The sequence below is a fragment of the Takifugu flavidus genome, chromosome 6, assembly GCF_003711565.1.
Source record: "Takifugu flavidus isolate HTHZ2018 chromosome 6, ASM371156v2, whole genome shotgun sequence".
Lineage (NCBI taxonomy): Eukaryota > Metazoa > Chordata > Actinopteri > Tetraodontiformes > Tetraodontidae > Takifugu > Takifugu flavidus.
This window is the reverse complement of record NC_079525.1, coordinates 7,870,827-7,888,359: the sequence shown is the minus strand read 5'-3', so window position 1 is coordinate 7,888,359 and position 17,533 is coordinate 7,870,827. Positions and strand designations below refer to the sequence as shown.

Here is a 17,533-nt window from a genome sequence, read left to right as displayed (position 1 = left end):
ATCAGGCCAATTTCCCCCCCAAAAAAAGACATTGAAAAAGACATTAAACAAAGAATGTGTGGAGACAAAAATGTGTGGAGAAGAAGCAGCAGAGACATGGAGATAAAAATAATGCTGACATTTCTCCTGAAGGACCATCTCTGTGTGCGTGTGTGTGCATGTGTGTGTGTGAGCCTGGTGGGCTTGACACCTAACTGAGGGTGACATGGTGGTACACAGAGGCGAGCCGAGAGCCTCCAGACTGGGCCCTCACACAGCACAGCTGCCCCTGTCACCAGCATTTATCCTGCCCCCGTGTGTGTGTGTATGTCTGTGTGTGTGTGTGTGTGCGCCCGTGTGTGTGTGTCTGTTCCTATATTATTTATTTTAGATTCTTCCTGTCGTGTTGCTAACAAGGTTTATATGTCCATGCCGGCGCTGCTGTTGGCCTTCAAATTCTTTTTGAGTGGTGAATACTGCTCATGAGGGAGATTTTATTTTTAACAGAGCAGCTTTGAAACTGTTGATTTGCCGTGATGATGCTGAAACATCTTCACAAGCCTCTTCTGAACATCAGAAGTTCATCATTCCCATTCCGAATTGGATGGGTTGGGATGAGATGGCTGTTTTTTGGTGGAAGGCTCCTGTTTGCTGCACTGGTGCTGATGGTATTTCTGCTCTGCCAGACTAGGAATCCACTGATTTTTACTAGAACCCCAATCACAGCATCTGAACACTAATGAAACATGAACTCAAGCAGAGTTTTTATGGGGTTAGGGTTCTTTGTGTCCGGCCAACATCCAGATTCATATCGAGACTTAAGCAAAAATTCCTGAGTCGTTTCCCCATTTAGTTAAGCAGGTGCAAAGGTTCAAAAAGAGCTTTCATGCTGCTCAGATCCTTTTCAACATGCTTTTAGAGGAGCTGAATAGTGGAAATCAAATGTCCCTGTGACGCAAAATGATGTGAAATCTCCATTAACCATTGATTTTCTTCTGTGATACTTGAGGTAAAACTGGGATCAAGACTCAAATGAACACGAGTGTGTATAAGATGCTCCCATTTATGAGTTTAGAAATGTAGAGATGTTCTTAATGGCCTGTGCCAAATATCTGGAGGAGAACTGGTCCCATACAGGTTCCACAGTTCCTCAACCAACATCAGTCCTCTTTTTGATGCTTTTACCCATCTGGAGTCTTCGATCCAATCTTTGGCAGGTTGTGTAGAAACTTGTTCCACAACTTCGACCTCCTGGTGTTAGCCAACAACTCTTAAGTCAAAGACCATCAACTCTTCACATTTTTCTTCAATCAGTTGAAGAACTGACAGAAAGTTTATTTCAACAGCTGATTCAAAAGTATTATAATATTTGAAGTTACACTTCCTCAAAGGCTCATTTGGATAGTTATCATAACTTATTAATCATTGATTATACTGGTGATTCTCACACTTCCTGTGTGAGTCTGAGTGTCTTTGGATCAAGGCTCAATCTTAACTAAGTCATTTGTTTCCAAGTCGTTAATAATGCTCTTTGTTTTCACTCCGTTTGTTGTGGAGCCCTCATTGGTCATGTGACCTCACTGGCTTCTTTGTATATAAGCGTCATACCTTAACACACGCTGCCACCCTACCCTCCACACCTCTATTGTTCCATCCATCTCTACCCACTCACACTGAAGAACTATATTTCCCTTGGTGCACCTGCAGGCAGCACTGCTACAATGACAAGCCCAGTGGCCACACACACACACACACACACACACACACACACACACACACACACACACAACACACACACACACACACACCTCTATTCTATTAATCAACCACAAACATGAACACTCCTCTGCAGAGTCCTGGAATATCTTAATAGGGTTCTGGATCTGGTAATGGTTCATTTATATCTATCAGGTTGATTGAGGCCAGTCAGGTGGCCTGACTTTGTGTGTAACAAGTGACAACTACCCTAATTTGGTTGCTTTTCAACAAAGTTGTCAGAAATGAAAATTGTGTTTGTGTGACGGTGAATGAAAATCACAAACTGGACTACAAGCAAGACTTTAGATCCAGCGGAAGGTTCTTGGTTCTTAAACTGTGAACTGTGGAAGCTAACGCTTCTTACCTGAGTGTTCAGCTAAATTTATTGTCTCTTTAGCAGCTTCCTCATGTTCAGGAACAACACGGTTGCTACTTCGTATTAATTAAACCTTAATGACAACCTCAACACACACTTTCATACACAGTTCTGTCAGTTTAACCTTAATCTGAAATTTACAATCCAAAAACATGAAAATGCACTGGTGAAAAAGACTAAATCACAAGAGCCAACACACATAGCCTCGTGCATACCATTGATCAAATATATGAAAAGCAAATCGCTCAAATATGACCTTCAACACAAAAGGAGCCATTATGGAAGAGGAAGGACTCTAGAGGAGGCGGCTCCAAGTAAACATTCCTGCTGGTCTAAAACCCCAGCACTTCTCACCATTCCTGTGTGTGTGTGTGTGTGTGTGTGTGTGTGTGTGTGTGTGTGTGTGTGTGGTGTGTGTGTGTGTGTGTGTGTGTGTGTGTGTGTGTGAAAGTCTGTCTTAAGCTCACATTCATATTTTAGTGGAATGATTTAGTGGAAAATCAATTTCATTTATTGCATTCTTTGACAGACCTGATGGTTCCTGCTCAGAAATCTCAGTTTCAGGCTAACAAGAACCTGGCTGAAACTGTCCAGCTTGGATCAGTCTGGATCGTCTGATGATGTTGAACATGTGTTCCATATAAACTGGAGCTGAAGATGAAGCACAGCTAAACACAGAGGAAGAGGAGTCGCTACAGTCATCATAAACAACATCACAAACACCATTTCCATGACTTTTCTTGTAGAAGCTGATAGAAAGACAACCAAACATTGTCTACATGGTCTTCCTCATCTTGAAAATCCATGGGAGGATAACTACAACCTGAGCAACTACAATGCAATGTGCAATAAAAATTACTGACAGGCATGGTCTCTCCTGAGAAGCCAAAATAATCAATTTGTAGAAAACAAACTAAAGAGTTTTACCCAACAGCAGCAGGAAACAGGTCCCTCCTCATGCAGACTTCGCCCATATGGGAAGTTTGTGTCTGGTTGCAGACGGATGAGTGTTTGAACATGAGTTGGGACGGTGCTGCAAAAGAGCGCCATGGTCCTTCTCTACCACACACATGCTCCTGCACACATACACACCTTCTGTCAACATTCACTCAGTGCCAGGGGTGAATACCCCCCCCCCCCACTGGAAGGGAGCAGCCCTCCTCCCATAGGTCTCCTGTTTGGCAGAGATCAGCCCCTGAGTTAGCTCCTCTCATTGTGTGCGTGTATATGTGTATGTGTGCGTGTGTGTTTATGCATGTCTAATGAGGAGTGCATGTTGAGATTTACAGCATTGGGACCCGCTCTACTGGAATGAGGGAACCGCTGCCACGCCCCCCCATCCCGTCTGTCCGTCTATACAGAAATGACAGCATGGGCGAGACGTAATGGAGGGATGGAGGTCTTTACTCCACCCTGCTGGATCATACAGATGTCTTCCAGCCTCCCTAAACCACATCATCACATCTTCACCTGGCCAGTTACTCCTCAGTGATGAGCATCCGTAACTGTTGCACAACCTCAGGCTGCTTCCACCCTCCTTTCTATTCATCTGATTTTATTGCCATCATTGTTTGCGGTGGCAGCGTTAATCCAAATCCACTTCCTCCTCCAGGAGACAATAAATAAAGCCCAACCTTTAGGGAGACAAACAACAAATCACGTGACGCCACACGGGAGGTAAAAACCAGGTCCAACACTCAGCTGATTAATGCAGTCATAGCCTGGAAACTAGTTTCTATTGAAACATCTTTTTAGTTATTATTAGTTGTGATATAAACACACAACCTTTTCTAAATTGTTGCCATGGTAATCAGATAAAAGCCCAGAAACACAGATTCCAGCTGTGGTGAGACTGTCATCACCTGTCAGCTAATCAACTTTACTTCTTCACCCAGAACATTGGCCCAGATCGGCAACAGTCAGCCGGTCCTAATGTTAATAGTCTCCAGCTCTCTGTCAACACGCGCCCACTTCATTACAGGTGAACACAGCTGCGGCGTCCACGCCATCCGCCTCCGCCACGCACCAGGAAGTACAGTAAATGTCTGTTTAGAGTTTCATCATTTTCAGCTTCCACCAACATTCCATTTCACTTCGATTCACAGTACCCTTTCCATGGTCTTGTCTGATTGGATATTTGGTTCGGACGTTTTATCAGTGTTTCGCTTTAGTTTGGGAAACAAATTCTTTATCCGGTCAGCAGACAGACGAGTCATGTGATGTTCCCACCGTGTGCTTTATGAGCTGAGAAGTCTTCAAACAAACATGCTTCAAAAGGAAAAACACACACACACACACACACACACACACACGCACACACACACACACCACACACACACACACACACAACACACACACACACACACACGCTGGAACCTTCAACTGTGACTTCATTATTCAGATCTGTGCTGTTTTCATCCTGCTATCATCCTCATGTTACTGGATTCACAGTGCATAACAGTAAGCTGATGTGTTTATCATGCCGTGGTTTCTCCTTTGACATCTCTTTCATGATGCTGGTGTTTATTACAGGTGTACGTCCAGCCTGGCTGCAGCATGAAATCCTCCGGCTTCTTTTGGCTCCAACTCCTGAGCCACTAAGTCATTAAAATCGTCTCTAATCAGGTCACAAACGCAGGCAAAATGTCAGGCAGAGCCACCGTCATTAATGGCGGTAAGAGCTCAGAAATAGAAAACCTCCTTTCTGTGTCATAATCTGAATGTAAAATCATCAATGATCAAATGGACATGCGACAAACCGAGCAGGAAAAGCCTTATGTTTACACCACTGCTCTGACTCCTTCTGGCTCCAGCCTGATCACACCAAGCGAAGGTCAGAGATTAACCAAGCTTTTCATTCATACACCACATCTTCTCATTAGGAGGATTTTTTTACTAAAAAGCCTGGCCAGCTCACTTGGAAACAGGCCAGGGGAGGCATTATGAAGTGGTCGGATGGGTAAGTAGGTGACAGGTCAGCGCTCAACATCTGGACACACAAGTGCATCCAAAATCAAGAAGCATAACATCAACCCTGTCGCTACTGTGGTGACGCTTTATATGCTAACGATAAAAGCCAGATTAGGAGCCGGACAGAGAGCCGAGGAGACCCAGAAAGGTTAAGAGATCAGAGGCGAAGAGTGGATGATAATCTTGCAATAACATCGGGACGGGTCAATGTAACCGGATTAAAGTGAGCTAATGAAATACACCAGAAATGGGAGTGAGGGATGAGAGAAGCCAAAATAGATGCCGGTGTAAAGTCAAGAGAAAAAGCAGGAAGAGTTAAACTGCCCCAGCTTTCCTAATAAAAACAGCAAAATGCTCCAACTGCCCTCCACGAGCTCATTTCAACAAGTACCAAACCCTTGTGCAGGATAATAGCACCATTATTGCACCCTCCCCCCTCTTAAAACACAAAAATGATTTCACTGACATTTCCCCAATGCAGCAATGCGCGCTCACACCCAGATTTCCAGGGAAGCGCGGGAGGAGGGCGGGGGGCGTCATGTTTGGAGATTTAGAGCGCGCACATCCCTCCCCCAACACGCACACACCAACAAAAACTTGGCCCGGCAGCGCGCATCGCGGGCACGGGCCAACCTACGGAGATGACGCTGATTGGCTGAGGCAGCGCTCCATCTGCACACGTGACATGACTTGCTTACAATAAACAAACAGCCATAGAATAAAGACTAAAATGCCCAACGTCTCTGATTACGGTTAGAAAAAAATATCAAAAGCCCACAGCCGCGCTGGTCACACGCATCAAATTCGAGGGGCAAGCGCTTGGAAACGTGCCCGCGACGCTCACACAAACTTGGTGCTGAAATATTTTGGGCTCGGTCCAGTGGGAGGCATCAGCCGAGCGGAACAAAAATGACAGCTCCTGTATGTTTTCCCGTGGACATTTCAGCTGCGCCGCGGAGAAAACTCACGGACAGCTCAATATGACACGCACCGGCCTCGGGACCACGCCAAACACGCACGCACACGCAATACCAAAAGAGCTTACCTACACAGTGAATGAGTTTGTGCCTCCAAGAGTCAAGTTCCTGCCGAAAGCCGCGCCTCTCTATCGTGCATTGCTGCCTTTTGCACAGACTCGCCATTTTCTATCGGCCCCTCCCGTGGGCGCGCACATACTGCTTGGTGCTTCCCTGCGCGCACGTCACCGGTGTTTTTTTATTCTAGGGCTGGGTGGAATGAGATATGAGGGGACGGGGCTGCAGCATCCCCCTTTCTATAGCGCTCATTTTGTCCCACCCATTAAATGCGCCCCCTCCTCCAGCCCCTCCCACCCCTAACCCCCTTCTCCAGCCAAGGATGTGCTGTTGTCATTGGCTGCTTCACGGGATGTTTGTGTGATAATGTTGACGCCTCAGAGCTACACATGCTCCACAATTCAGCCCACGCGCAGCTCAGTGTGTCAAAGGGCGCCGACACCGAATACCTGCCGTGCGGGCTCGGTCCGACTCGGTCCAGGGTTAGGGTTAGGGGACAATTCAGAAGGTCCTTACGACAATAAAAGCAGCTGAACGAGCCGCCGCTAATGTCATCCTAGTGAGGTCCAGGAAATTCTGCTCATATTCACTTTCAGCCAATTAAAGGATTAGTGCGCTTCTTTATTTGATTACGTAGCATTTCCTCAATTATTCAAATTAATAATCGTTCATCAATTGCGTCATTATGTCCAGGGTTGCTTTCTTCCCTGGGCCACCTACCCCAGAAACACACCGCATGCATTCCATTTTTTCATTTTGAGCAAGTTTGTTTTATAGAAATTATTAAATAACAAGCAATAAATACATTTGTTTAGTTTCAGTATGATAATTTATTTTTGTCAAACATATATAGATGAAAACCTAAAAACCTAAAAGTGCCAAATATAACAGACATGAGGTCCTTTAATCCAGTTACAATGATTATTATTTACTGTGAAATCTTCGTAAAAATGCATAACACACGATGACACCCCCTAACATACATATAAACACACACAATTTAGGAACCCTCCAGTTTACTGTTTACTCAAAAAGCTTAGATCAAAAGTGATACCAAACCCTGAGAAACCCTGAACAATGAACAAAAGAATTCTTTGTTATTGCCAAATATTTTGACATATTTAATCACAGCAGCAGCGATTCCCAACTCTTAATCACACCATGTCACTTTTAAAGGCTGAGCTAAATTCATGAAAATGAATTGCAAACCACAAAACTGATCCAAAAGCTAACATCACAGTGAGACACATAACAGTTGCTGTGGCACAGATGAGGAACAAAACAACATCGACTTCAGGCAATTTATGTTGTGTGAACACTGATCATTTTTTAAAATTCAGGTTTAATCCAAATATTTGTGGGATTATACAAACATGATTTGATGATGGAGGTAAGAATGAGAAATTTGATGCTTGGAGCTTTATGAAATTGAATTATGGAAGGACCTCGGTATAATTTTAGACATCAATCGTAAAGCGTGTAATTCCTTCGCGCCAGTGTTGGAGTATCCACAGTTGATGCAGACGTTCATGTTTAACCAGCTCTTCAAACTCTGAGGACAAGAATAAATCAATTTAAGGAAAACTCGCCAAAACGCGGCTCTAATCACCGAATTGGATGTTAAAATGACACGGAATCATTAACGCTGCCATTTTACAGCACAACAGAGACAGTGGGCAGCTCGTAAAGGAAGGAACAGAGGGCGGCCGAGCCTGCGGAGCAGCACTTCGGCTAATTACGGCTGTGAACTCGCTGCCCTCGACAAAGACGTCTCCGCGCGAGGGCGTGGCGACCGCGCGCGGGTGACTAATAGGAAGACACCTTGAATAGAGTGGACGAGTGACAGCCAATGGAGATACAAGACACTGCAGCGCCGCTGTCAGGCAGGAAGCAGGTGCGGAAAAGTGTCGAAAAGAGCGGAAATCCTCCAGCATCTACTGCTGCCTTCACAGTGATGTAGAACCAGAAAAGCGAGGTGCTGTTAAAACACAGGTAAAAGAATCGTCTTCTTTCTCTGGTCTGGCGGTGTGTGCATGCGTGTGTGTTGACAGGGTTTTGCCAGTAGGATGAAAGAGAATTGGGAGCTGTTGCTGTGGCAACGTTGGATGGAGGGGCACCCTCTTCCTGTCTAATCTGACAGCGCCTGGTGACATGTAAGCATCAACGGTCTAATAAACGACCCTTTTACGTCTAAATATGGAGCCTGATGGTTCCTCTGATGCTCCTGTCAATGGCAGTTTGTCTTTTTGGAGCAGCAAAGAGAAGAAAAGAACCCTCAGATTCAACAGAAGCTTTTTAATCAACAATAAGCAGCTCTTTAGGCCTCAGCTGTTCTTACCCAAAGTTGAACCTCAGCATGTTCACAATAAAAATCATTTGAATTAAAGCTCACTACTTCACATGATGAAGTGCAGGTCCACAGACTACACTGAGACCGTCAGGATTGAGCATCTGTCGGCTCATTGACGCTCCTGCTACTGGTGCAAAGAGAGTTCAGAAGGGACTGAACGTCTGTGCTGTCCAGCTGTCCTGAGATTCCAGAGACAAGATGGGTCTCTGGGTTGTCCCGGAGACCCATCTTGCCTCTGACTCCAACCTAGGACATGATGTTAGCTGAGCAGACTGAGGACTCCAGGCTCAGTCAGGTGAAGTTTGTGCTGTTCTCTCCAGAACTTGCAGCATTTGCCACCTCAGACGTGTGAGGGAGGTTTGATTCAGGCTAATGTGTCAGGACAATGTTGACATGCAGTAATTTCCTTCCATTAGCACATCCGAGCGGCTCCACTGGACAAACTCTGTGCTGTATAGGTGTCAGAAGTTTTAAAACATTATTATGTGAAACTGTAATGATGAATACCTCTGGACACTTATTAATGAAACACATGCTTAGTCCCTGTTACATTTAGCCTCGGTTGACATTTACAAGAATTATTATTGTTGTTGTTGTTGTTGTTGAATCTTCTTTTGTGTTCCCCTTCAGGCTCTGAGATGATGAAGCAAATGTGAGAGCGAAATCTCCTGCAACTGTGGTGCATCAGCAGCCATGACCCTGACACGAGGTTCCTTCAGCTACTCAAGTGGGGAGGAGTACCACGGCGAGTGGAAAGAAGGTAAGACTTCTACTGATCCACAGTAACACCTCCAGGTACTTCAAAGAGATGACATTGACTGATTCTAGTGTCACAAAAAGGGATAAAAACAATCATAGGAAACTACCTGCACAACACACTGAGAAAATGTCTCTGAAAGAGGAAATTAAAGGTTCTTTAATCAAATGTGTTCCCACACCCAGGCCCCTCAAACCTAGACTCTGGGGCTTGATGGGTGTCTAAATATATATGCACATAGAGCTGGTGCCAGACACCCTGCTGGGACTGAAGTTACACCACTCAAACATGCAGAGCCAAAAACACCAGGAGACCCGAAAGGTCGGGTAACGACACTTTGAGGAGGAAGGATACGCTACCACTACTGGTACCTGTACCAGCCAAATATCTAAATACAGAGTGTGTCAAGCCTGCATTGCTCTCCATTGCTCTCTCTCTCGTGCGTGTTTGTGTGTGTGAGTGTGTGTGTGTGTGTGTGTGTGTGTGAGTGTGTGTGTGTGTGAGAGTGTGTGTGTGTGAGAGAGAGAGAGAGAGAGAGAGAGACTCTCTCTCAGGTTACAGGAAGTGGGGCAGCAATAACTACAGCGGTGAGGCACAGTCAGATGACGTTTGCTATTGTGCTTCAGCCGTTTAACATCCGTGTTAGCAGTATTGATTGACATCAATGCTGGACAAACTCAGCTGAAGCGTAATCAGGGAGGATGACCTGACACCAGATCACTGGGAGGCGTAGAGAAGAAGCTGAGTGCCAGATTAGAGTCTGTCTAGAATGGATCAAATCCAAAGAGACAGACAGGAATTACTATCCTCTGCTGCAGCAGCTGAATCTGTCAGTAAAAGATCTATTCTCTTTTGGTGGACGGCTGCTGTTTTTCATACCCACCAGCTCTTTTCACGTTTGCTTCTGGGGGATTTTACCTACCGCTCCAGAGGGATGAGATGCAGCGTTTAAGCTCCTGCTGGCCCCACATGTGCTTAATGGAGCCCACATACATCTGCACTCATGGATCCAATTCAAAGAAGACAGAGACTTTGAAAACGGGAATGCCGACTTTCAGATTTAAATTCTGCCAAATCTCTTCTCCAAATCTAGCGTGAAAACCCTGCTGAGATTAAGCAGAGGCAGCACTTTAAGCAGCCCTGACAGATGGACTGGCTAATTCACTTTAGCCATGAGCAAGAGACGCTTTCTATTTCTCACCCCTTCCTCACCCCCTGCAAAGCAGCTCGCCTCCCCTTCTACAAAGCCCAATCTGCTGTTAGCCTCCCCCAGCACACACACAGAGCTCAGACCTTCCCATCTTCCCCACCAGTTTCATGTCACCCAGTGAGCCCAGAGTAAATCCGATTCCACATTGAGCGCCACCACAAGACACCAAGGACTCTGTCAGTCCATGTCCAACTGCTCCTCAGACACAGTCCTGACCCACCCCCACCCCTTTCCTGCTGCCACCCACCAACATCCTACATATTAGTCACAGAATTCAGAGAGAAAATGGGTCTCACCTCCACAGGAACATTTTAAGAGGCATAAAATAAACAGAAGCCCCTCATCTCTCAACTTCCCACTGCACTTATTAATTTTCCCAAACTGACAAGTCAAGTGTTAAATTTGTATCTGTGTGTGTGTATGTGTGTGTGTGAGAGCCTGGTGGGCCTGACAATTCAAGTCTTAAATATGTGTACCTGTGTGCCCTTGTGTGTGTGTGTGCATTGTGAACATCTTTATTTGTCAGACCCACTGACATCAGTGGCCTCATGTTCACATTGTTCATTAACATTCACATCAGTACCAGGCTCCTTTCTCACCGCGCATTCTACTACATATGCAAATGAGTATAAACAGTGCCCCCCCACCCACTTACCCACCCACCATTAGTTAACCAGCCATGAATTCCAAAGACAAGAACAGGAACTTTACTGATTGTTGAAGATGGTCCTCAATGATGTAGAGGCACAATAAATACTCTGTTTTGCATAGCACCCCCTCTGGTATTAATGATAAAATGGATAGTAGTTCTACTCTGGACTAAACCAACATTGTTTGAGTCATTTAAACATTGAGGCAATGAGAGGCTAGTTGTGGCATCTGTAGTGTAGCAGCAACACAAGTCACCAACTTTAACCAATAAACAGTAATGATGCTGAACCCAGGCTCATATTGAGGGGAGCACATTCTCAACACCTGTCAGGAGGATTTATTTTAGGGCAAGTCAATGGTTTATTGACCAAGAAACCCCCAATCCTGCACAATAGCAGCCTGTTGCCCACCATGTGGGTCACAATGAATGAATCTTGTGTTGATCCAGGCCACCTCCTGTGTTGTTAGTTGTGTTTGTGCATCCCAGCTGAGCTGTACATTGACCCAATATTCATCTGTGCATTGTAGCAACATGTCCCAATACATTTGGAAAAGTGGCCAATGATGCTTTTATGTCTGCCCTCCCACCTGACTCAGCTCAGTGTCCACTGACCAGACCAGTGTGGCCAACACCTATATGGGACCTGGCTCGCTTCACGTGTTGCCCCAGTTCTGCCCGCATTTCAATGAGGACTGTCCTCAGGAACCAACGCTGCTATTGTTGTTAACGGCACACCAGTTCACACACACTTTTACACCCATCCACTTATCATTAATGAGCACATCACCTTCAGGAATGCCGTTTTCGACATTAGTGGTCTCCCAGCATTACCACCAAGGATTGCCAGCAGCTCCAAAGCAGTAGATTTTCAGTCATTCCTGGTGCAGTAATCAGGGGTGAACCTTCCCCTTTCAGTGGAGCTTCAGCCCCTTTCAGCTGTGCTGGGTCTTTGTAAAGAAGAACATCTGTGTTGTGGTTCTAGAGAGTGGTGTGTTCACCTTTTTGTGTTGGTGGCGGCAGGTCTGCGTCATGGCCTGGGTCAGCTGACCTTCAGCGATGGAACCTGCTTCACTGGACAGTTTGAGAACGGCCTATTCAACGGCTGTGGCGTGCTGGTGTTTGCCGACGGCTCCAGGTGTGTGGCTCAGGCCATCTTTATATCAGCTCATGTGTTTACTGTTTCTGTGGTGAGATGATGATGTTGTCATGGTTTCTAGCTCCCAGGAACAATCAGTCCTCAGGGCTGCTGCTGTAGTGCTCCCCTGAGGGTGTTTTATTCGGTCTATCTCTGTTTTAGATACGAGGGCGAATTTGTCCAGGGTAAATTTCAAGGTGTCGGCGTCTTCACTTGTTTCGATGGGATGAGATTTGAAGGCGAGTTTAAGAGCGGATGTGTGGACGGTCACGGTGAGATGAACCATCAGCTGATTCTTATATTCACCTGCTGATAAATGCAAATCATCTTTTGTCGGTCATGAGTCCTGACAAAGACGAAGGCGCCAAGCTTCTGGCTTGAGGAAACGTTTATGTTCTAGATGTCGCTAACCTCCAGAATTTGATACCTTGATGATGACTTCGGAGATTTGTTGTATCAAATGCTGAAAAGATCAAAGTTCATCATCAAGTTCTTCATTGGTGGTGCATCCCTAGTATTGGTTTAGGTGTTTAGACATTTGTCCTGTTTGCTCTCAATCAGCACATGCTGGGTGGAATAAGGCATTGCCATGACAACCAGCTTCTCTCCTGAGTGCTGCCTGACAGCCTGAGAGACATTTTAAAGCAAGTTTGGGAGCTAAACAGTGACCCAAGTTAACAGTTAACCTAAAACCTGTCAAACAAAGGTGGGACCTGATGAGAGGAGATTACCAGGACACACAGGGGATCTGGAGGTCCTGGCTCAGCTGCCCTCACGGTCTGGTGCAGACAGGAAGTAATTCGGTAACTTTATGCTTTTTTGCTTCAGGGGCTCTTGTGTTTGTGGACGGAGGCCCTGACAGCAGCCAGGAGGGCCTTTTTCAGAACAACCAGCTGATGAGGAAAGAGAGCAGCCAGTCTGCCATCCGGAGAGCTCTGGCTGGGGCCGCTATGGCCCGAGCTTTGGCCATGTGACCAAGCCCAGGACCAGGGTCTTCCTCCCACCTTCGTCCCCGTCCCGACAGTTTTAGCAGCTCCTCCGTCTCCCTGTCCTCACACTTTCCTGAAGTGTCACTGATTCTGGATCATCTGAGCCAAAACCAGATTAAGACAAAAGCACTTCAGCCTTTTCCAGGAAACACCCATTTGGGCATGTTTGATTCTTCTGATGGAACCTGGATTTTGAAAAAGTGATTTTAGGATGTAAAAGGTTGATTTCCCTGAAGTTTTAAAGCACCTTGTGTCTTTGATGGAGGAACCTTTTTAGTGGCAGCTTAATTAATGTTTCCAAACTGAGGTGGAAATGTGTCTGACACGTCCACGTAACAGCTGAAGTGCCTAATTTCTTTTGATCCTTAATTAGTTCCTGCTGCTCATCACCATCCAAACTGTTAGATTAATAGCTTTGAGCTCTAATTAGTGTGCACATCAACTTTTACTGACTGAAATACAGAGGAGGTTCGCTAATGGACACCAGTATCGACTGATTAAAATGTGGACTTTAAAATATTGTTCAAACTAAAGCATCTGAACAAATTTAGGTCAGAGATTTGGGTCCTTCACTAAAGATCTGTATGCAGGTGCTAATTAAACCAAACTGATTAATTGATGAACTTTCAGTTAATTCTAATTAACTGGTTTTGTCTGGATGTAGGTTCTAACCTCAGAGGTGTTCAGACTGTAAAAGCCTTTAAGGCTAATTTAATAAGTTTTTTACTCAGATCTGAAAATCCACTCAGACAGAGTCCTAAACATTGGGGAGCTACTGATCCTGTTGGAGAAAATATCTAATAATTTTCTGCAGAAATATTATAGTTGGTATAACATGACCCTCCAATCTTTGTAGACCTCCATCACATCTTTGTAGAGCTCCATAATGTCTTTGTAGACCTCCGTCAGGTCTTTGTAGATGTTTGTGTCTTTGTAGACCTCTGTCAGGTCTTTGTAGATGTTTGTGTCTTTGTAGACCTCTGTCAGGTCTTTGTAGATGTTTGTGTCTTTGTAGACCTCCATCACATCTTTGTAGACCTCCATCACGCCTCTGTAGACCTCCATCACATCTTTGTAGATCTCCATCACATCCTTGTAGACTCTTTGTTTTTCTTGTAATCATTTTAAGGAGACCGGCAGAAGCTTCAGGGTTCCAGATGGGTGTTTCCTCCTGTTAAGAATCTTCTTGTTGGTGCTTTAGTATTTAAAACCTTTAATAACTTGTGAAGTTCACTGGTGTCCTAAGGTGGGAGATCAGCAGGACTTATCCCCTCAGTGCCAAACTCACAGTGCCACCAGGCTGCAGCTGATCCAGAGTCAGTGGCTCATGAAAATGAGTGCACTTCCTGTTTGTTGGTGCAATTTTATCATGACATGCAATTAACGCTCGACAGTGATCGACAGTTACTGGCTCCGCCTTCAGACCTGAGCAATTTTCCAGAACAAACAAATCGTTTCACCTTAGGATCAGACTCAGAAACAGACTGATTGAAGCTACTGGCTGTTTTGGTCCTGTAAACACCAGGAACTAGAGATCAACTGATCACACAATTGCTCTGATCAATTAAATTACTGGTGCACCTTTTTGATGCAAGTCACACCTTGTCATCTTTTCAACTCCACTCCTGCTTTATGATGTTGATTTTAAAAACTCAAGGTGAGCTTCAGCTCTGTGTGTGTGGGGGGGGCCACATCTCAGACCTTTAACCTGCCCTCAACCTGGATCAGAGGCTCTGAATGTTGCCTTTAGCTCAGAGGTTCCATCTGTTCCATCAGGTTCTGGTGTTCATACACAAACTCAAACCTTGTGAATTTGTTTTTCATGGTTCAGTGTAAACAATGTTTATTGAAAATGAGCCCCCTTTAACTGCAACTTGAAAATTGCCATTTGACATTAACAACGCTGCTGGTTTTAGGTTTCACAGTGACGAGTTTCAGCGATGGAGGCAAAAACAATCTAAAACTGAAACTAGGAGTTTTCCTCCACATTTCCAAAGAAGGATAACTCCTCTGTTGGTGTTTTGCAATTGGCGGAGCTATGATATCCGTCAAAGAGGCCTCTGAGTTGAAGTTAGCGCCTTTAAATGTGTTTTTTTTATGTTTTATTGTGAAATGGGAAGAATACACATGAGGAGCACAGATGCAATTGTTATCGTGAACGTTCGGAAAAACTACTGTAAATATAAAGAAATGGAAAATGTGGCTATTAATCATTGCGCTAAGCTAATTAAAGTAGTGTATTAGTCAGTGTAAATTTAAATAAGGAACACTGTGTTTGCAGACTGATGTCCAACCTAAGGAGAAAAGTTGTGTCTGTTATTCTCTGTGGCTGAAAGACTGTTATTGGACACCAGGAGCCTCACATGCTAACTCTGCTAAGGATGTTTACCATTACACATGTTTCTGTCTCATGTTAACAAAGTCAGCTGTTTCTACCTGTAGAATCAGGACAATGATTATTATAAGCTGATGTCAGAGTTGCTACCCACTGTGATGCCATCAACTATTATGGCTAATAACTAGTAGCTGTGTATACTAATATTGATTTTGGAGAAGTGGGGAATCTGGCAGAAAGCTAACTCCTTTGTTGTTAATGTTAATGTTAGTCCTTTACAAGTCAGTATTATAGCTATTTAATGCTAACAACTATTAGCTTAACTGTGTCATTTGATGGCTAAACCTGAACTCAAATCTCAGCTTTTGTCATGGTTACAGATGTGCGGTTTCTGGGAGTTTGGTTCATTTTTTTTTTACATGTGTGTATTTACAAAGCTACATGGTGTTGTGCTCACATGAAGCCTAAAGATCTTATGGTGTTATGAGTTTTGGCAGATCCATCATGTTTTTAATTTTTTAACACCTTCACACTGCAACTTGCCTGTTCTGACCTGATCTGTGACCTGAAGCAAACCAAACCCACCATCATAATCACCTCAATGAGCAGAAAGCGGCTCTGCCAGGCTCCAACAATCAGCTGACAGTTCAACAAGTGCCTGAACACGAACCTGCTCCGACTGTGCTGTCAACACTTTAATACTGCCGGCTGTTCTACCCTCACACTTCCTATTTAAATGATCTCTGGCAAAGAGAAAAACCAGGTTTGAAGCAATACCCTCAGACATGTTTGTTTCATTCGGGGCTCGTTCTCCTTATGGCACTTTTAACCCTGGACACAGGAGGACACTGAAGCTGGAATGTCTCTGTTGCTAAGTGAAGATCTGAAAACGTGTTTTCAGTGGAACAATAAAGATGCATGAATCTGAACTGGTTTCCAGGCTGTTTCTTTATGCTGTCATAGGTGTGAAAGAGGCCACAGCCACACACGGACCCTTGAACCAGCAAGGTAAACACACACATGGGGGGACTCTGATCACGCACCTCTCTGGTTTTATTTGCGGAGCGAGGCTGTCAGAAATGCCCCTCCCCCCACACTGTTCTCCCCTCCCCCTCCCCCCGCTGCTGTCACTAAAATAGCTTTAAGGTGTGTTTATGTTGGACTTTAACCCCTCCGCCTGTTCCGTCTCCTTGGAAACTGCCCAGAGTTCTCTTAATTTGTATCATCTCAATCTCAAGTGCTGCAGCAGTTTTGTCTATTTGCCCCTAATCATAGAGCCTGTTGCCATGGCGAAGTATAAATGTGCTCTGCAGATCATCTTCACCTGACAGCAGAAGAGTGTGAGCATCCGATTGTTCCCTGGCAGGATTCCTGCATATCGCCACATCTTAAAAAAGAATCCCCCAAACAGAATTTCTGCTTTCTTCTCATCTGATCTGATCTCCTATTTCATCACATCACGTCTTCTTCAGAGAGAAGCCTCCAAAAGCTTCAGCCACATTTAGAGAGGAAGTGCACTCAGCATACTGATAAGAGTGCGACCACTTCAGGGACCGCCGCCACCCTCCTGAAGTGTCGGTGAGAGCAAGGAGACGCCATCCTGAGCTGATTGCTGTGTTTTCAGGAGGCCACAGTTGAGACCGAGTGTGCATCTCCATGTAAATGTGCCTGTGTGAGTGGGGAGTTTATCACAGGTGTTTTCATGAATCAAAACTTCAGCAGCTCTGAGGAGGAAGGAGCCTCCCTCTATTTCTTAAAACTTAATATAAATGGAGGAGAAGCTTCAGCCTTTACATCAGAACTAAAGCCTTGGTCGCCCTTTACTGGGGGGGTTGCCCTGAAGATGTTGGCTCCACCCTCTGCTGTTCTGGGAGACTACCTTGTTTGTTCTCAGGCTGATTTAATGGATGTTTTTGTTGGTTACTTTCTGAATGTGTGGGTGGAGGAAGTGAAACACCTTTTTATTTACATCAGCACTACCGACAGGA

General features: G+C 44.9%; 2 protein-coding genes across 10 annotated transcripts in view; one reads left to right on the top strand and one right to left on the bottom strand.

The window, feature by feature from the left end:
- The window catches only part of lcor (ligand dependent nuclear receptor corepressor), a 38,287-nt gene extending 31,924 nt beyond the window's left edge, over positions 1–6,363 (bottom strand). For 2 of the 5 annotated variants that reach the window (XM_057035957.1, XM_057035956.1), the window contains exon 1: positions 6,133–6,289. Coding sequence is in view for 2 of the 5 variants with exons in the window: in XM_057035954.1 (XP_056891934.1) it covers positions 6,129–6,225 (97 nt within the window). In the remaining 3 variants the exon portion in view is untranslated. Of the gene's footprint in view, positions 1–6,128 lie in introns of all 5 variants that reach the window. The other 3 variants (XM_057035954.1, XM_057035959.1, XM_057035958.1) reach the window with 3 other exon arrangements.
- Positions 6,364–7,370: 1,007 nt separating this feature from the next.
- Positions 7,371–16,474, top strand: LOC130527543 (MORN repeat-containing protein 4-like). Of its 5 annotated transcripts, none has more exons than XM_057036180.1 (6): positions 7,371–7,507; positions 7,777–8,109; positions 9,098–9,227; positions 12,107–12,221; positions 12,384–12,493; positions 13,050–16,474. In XM_057036180.1, exons 3-6 carry the CDS (start codon positions 9,161–9,163, stop codon positions 13,193–13,195), a joined length of 438 nt encoding a protein of 145 aa, XP_056892160.1. In that variant the 5' UTR covers positions 7,371–7,507; positions 7,777–8,109; positions 9,098–9,160; the 3' UTR covers positions 13,196–16,474. The 5 variants fall into 5 exon arrangements, with proteins under 5 accessions (XP_056892160.1, XP_056892163.1, XP_056892161.1 ...); XM_057036181.1 differs by adding an exon at positions 8,183–8,270 and having other exon boundaries at positions 7,377–8,109; XM_057036183.1 differs by having other exon boundaries at positions 7,373–8,109; positions 12,384–12,460.
- The last annotated feature ends 1,059 nt before the right edge of the window (positions 16,475–17,533 follow it).

Coding starts and splice junctions, on each gene's coding strand:
- LOC130527543 (XM_057036180.1), top strand. CDS start 9,161: ATGACCCTGACACGAGGTTCCTTCAGCTACTCAAGTGGGGAGGAGTAC. Junction 9,228..12,106: donor CCACGGCGAGTGGAAAGAAG/GTAAGACTTCTA, acceptor TGGTGGCGGCAG/GTCTGCGTCATGGCCTGGGT. Junction 12,222..12,383: donor GTGTTTGCCGACGGCTCCAG/GTGTGTGGCTCA, acceptor TCTCTGTTTTAG/ATACGAGGGCGAATTTGTCC.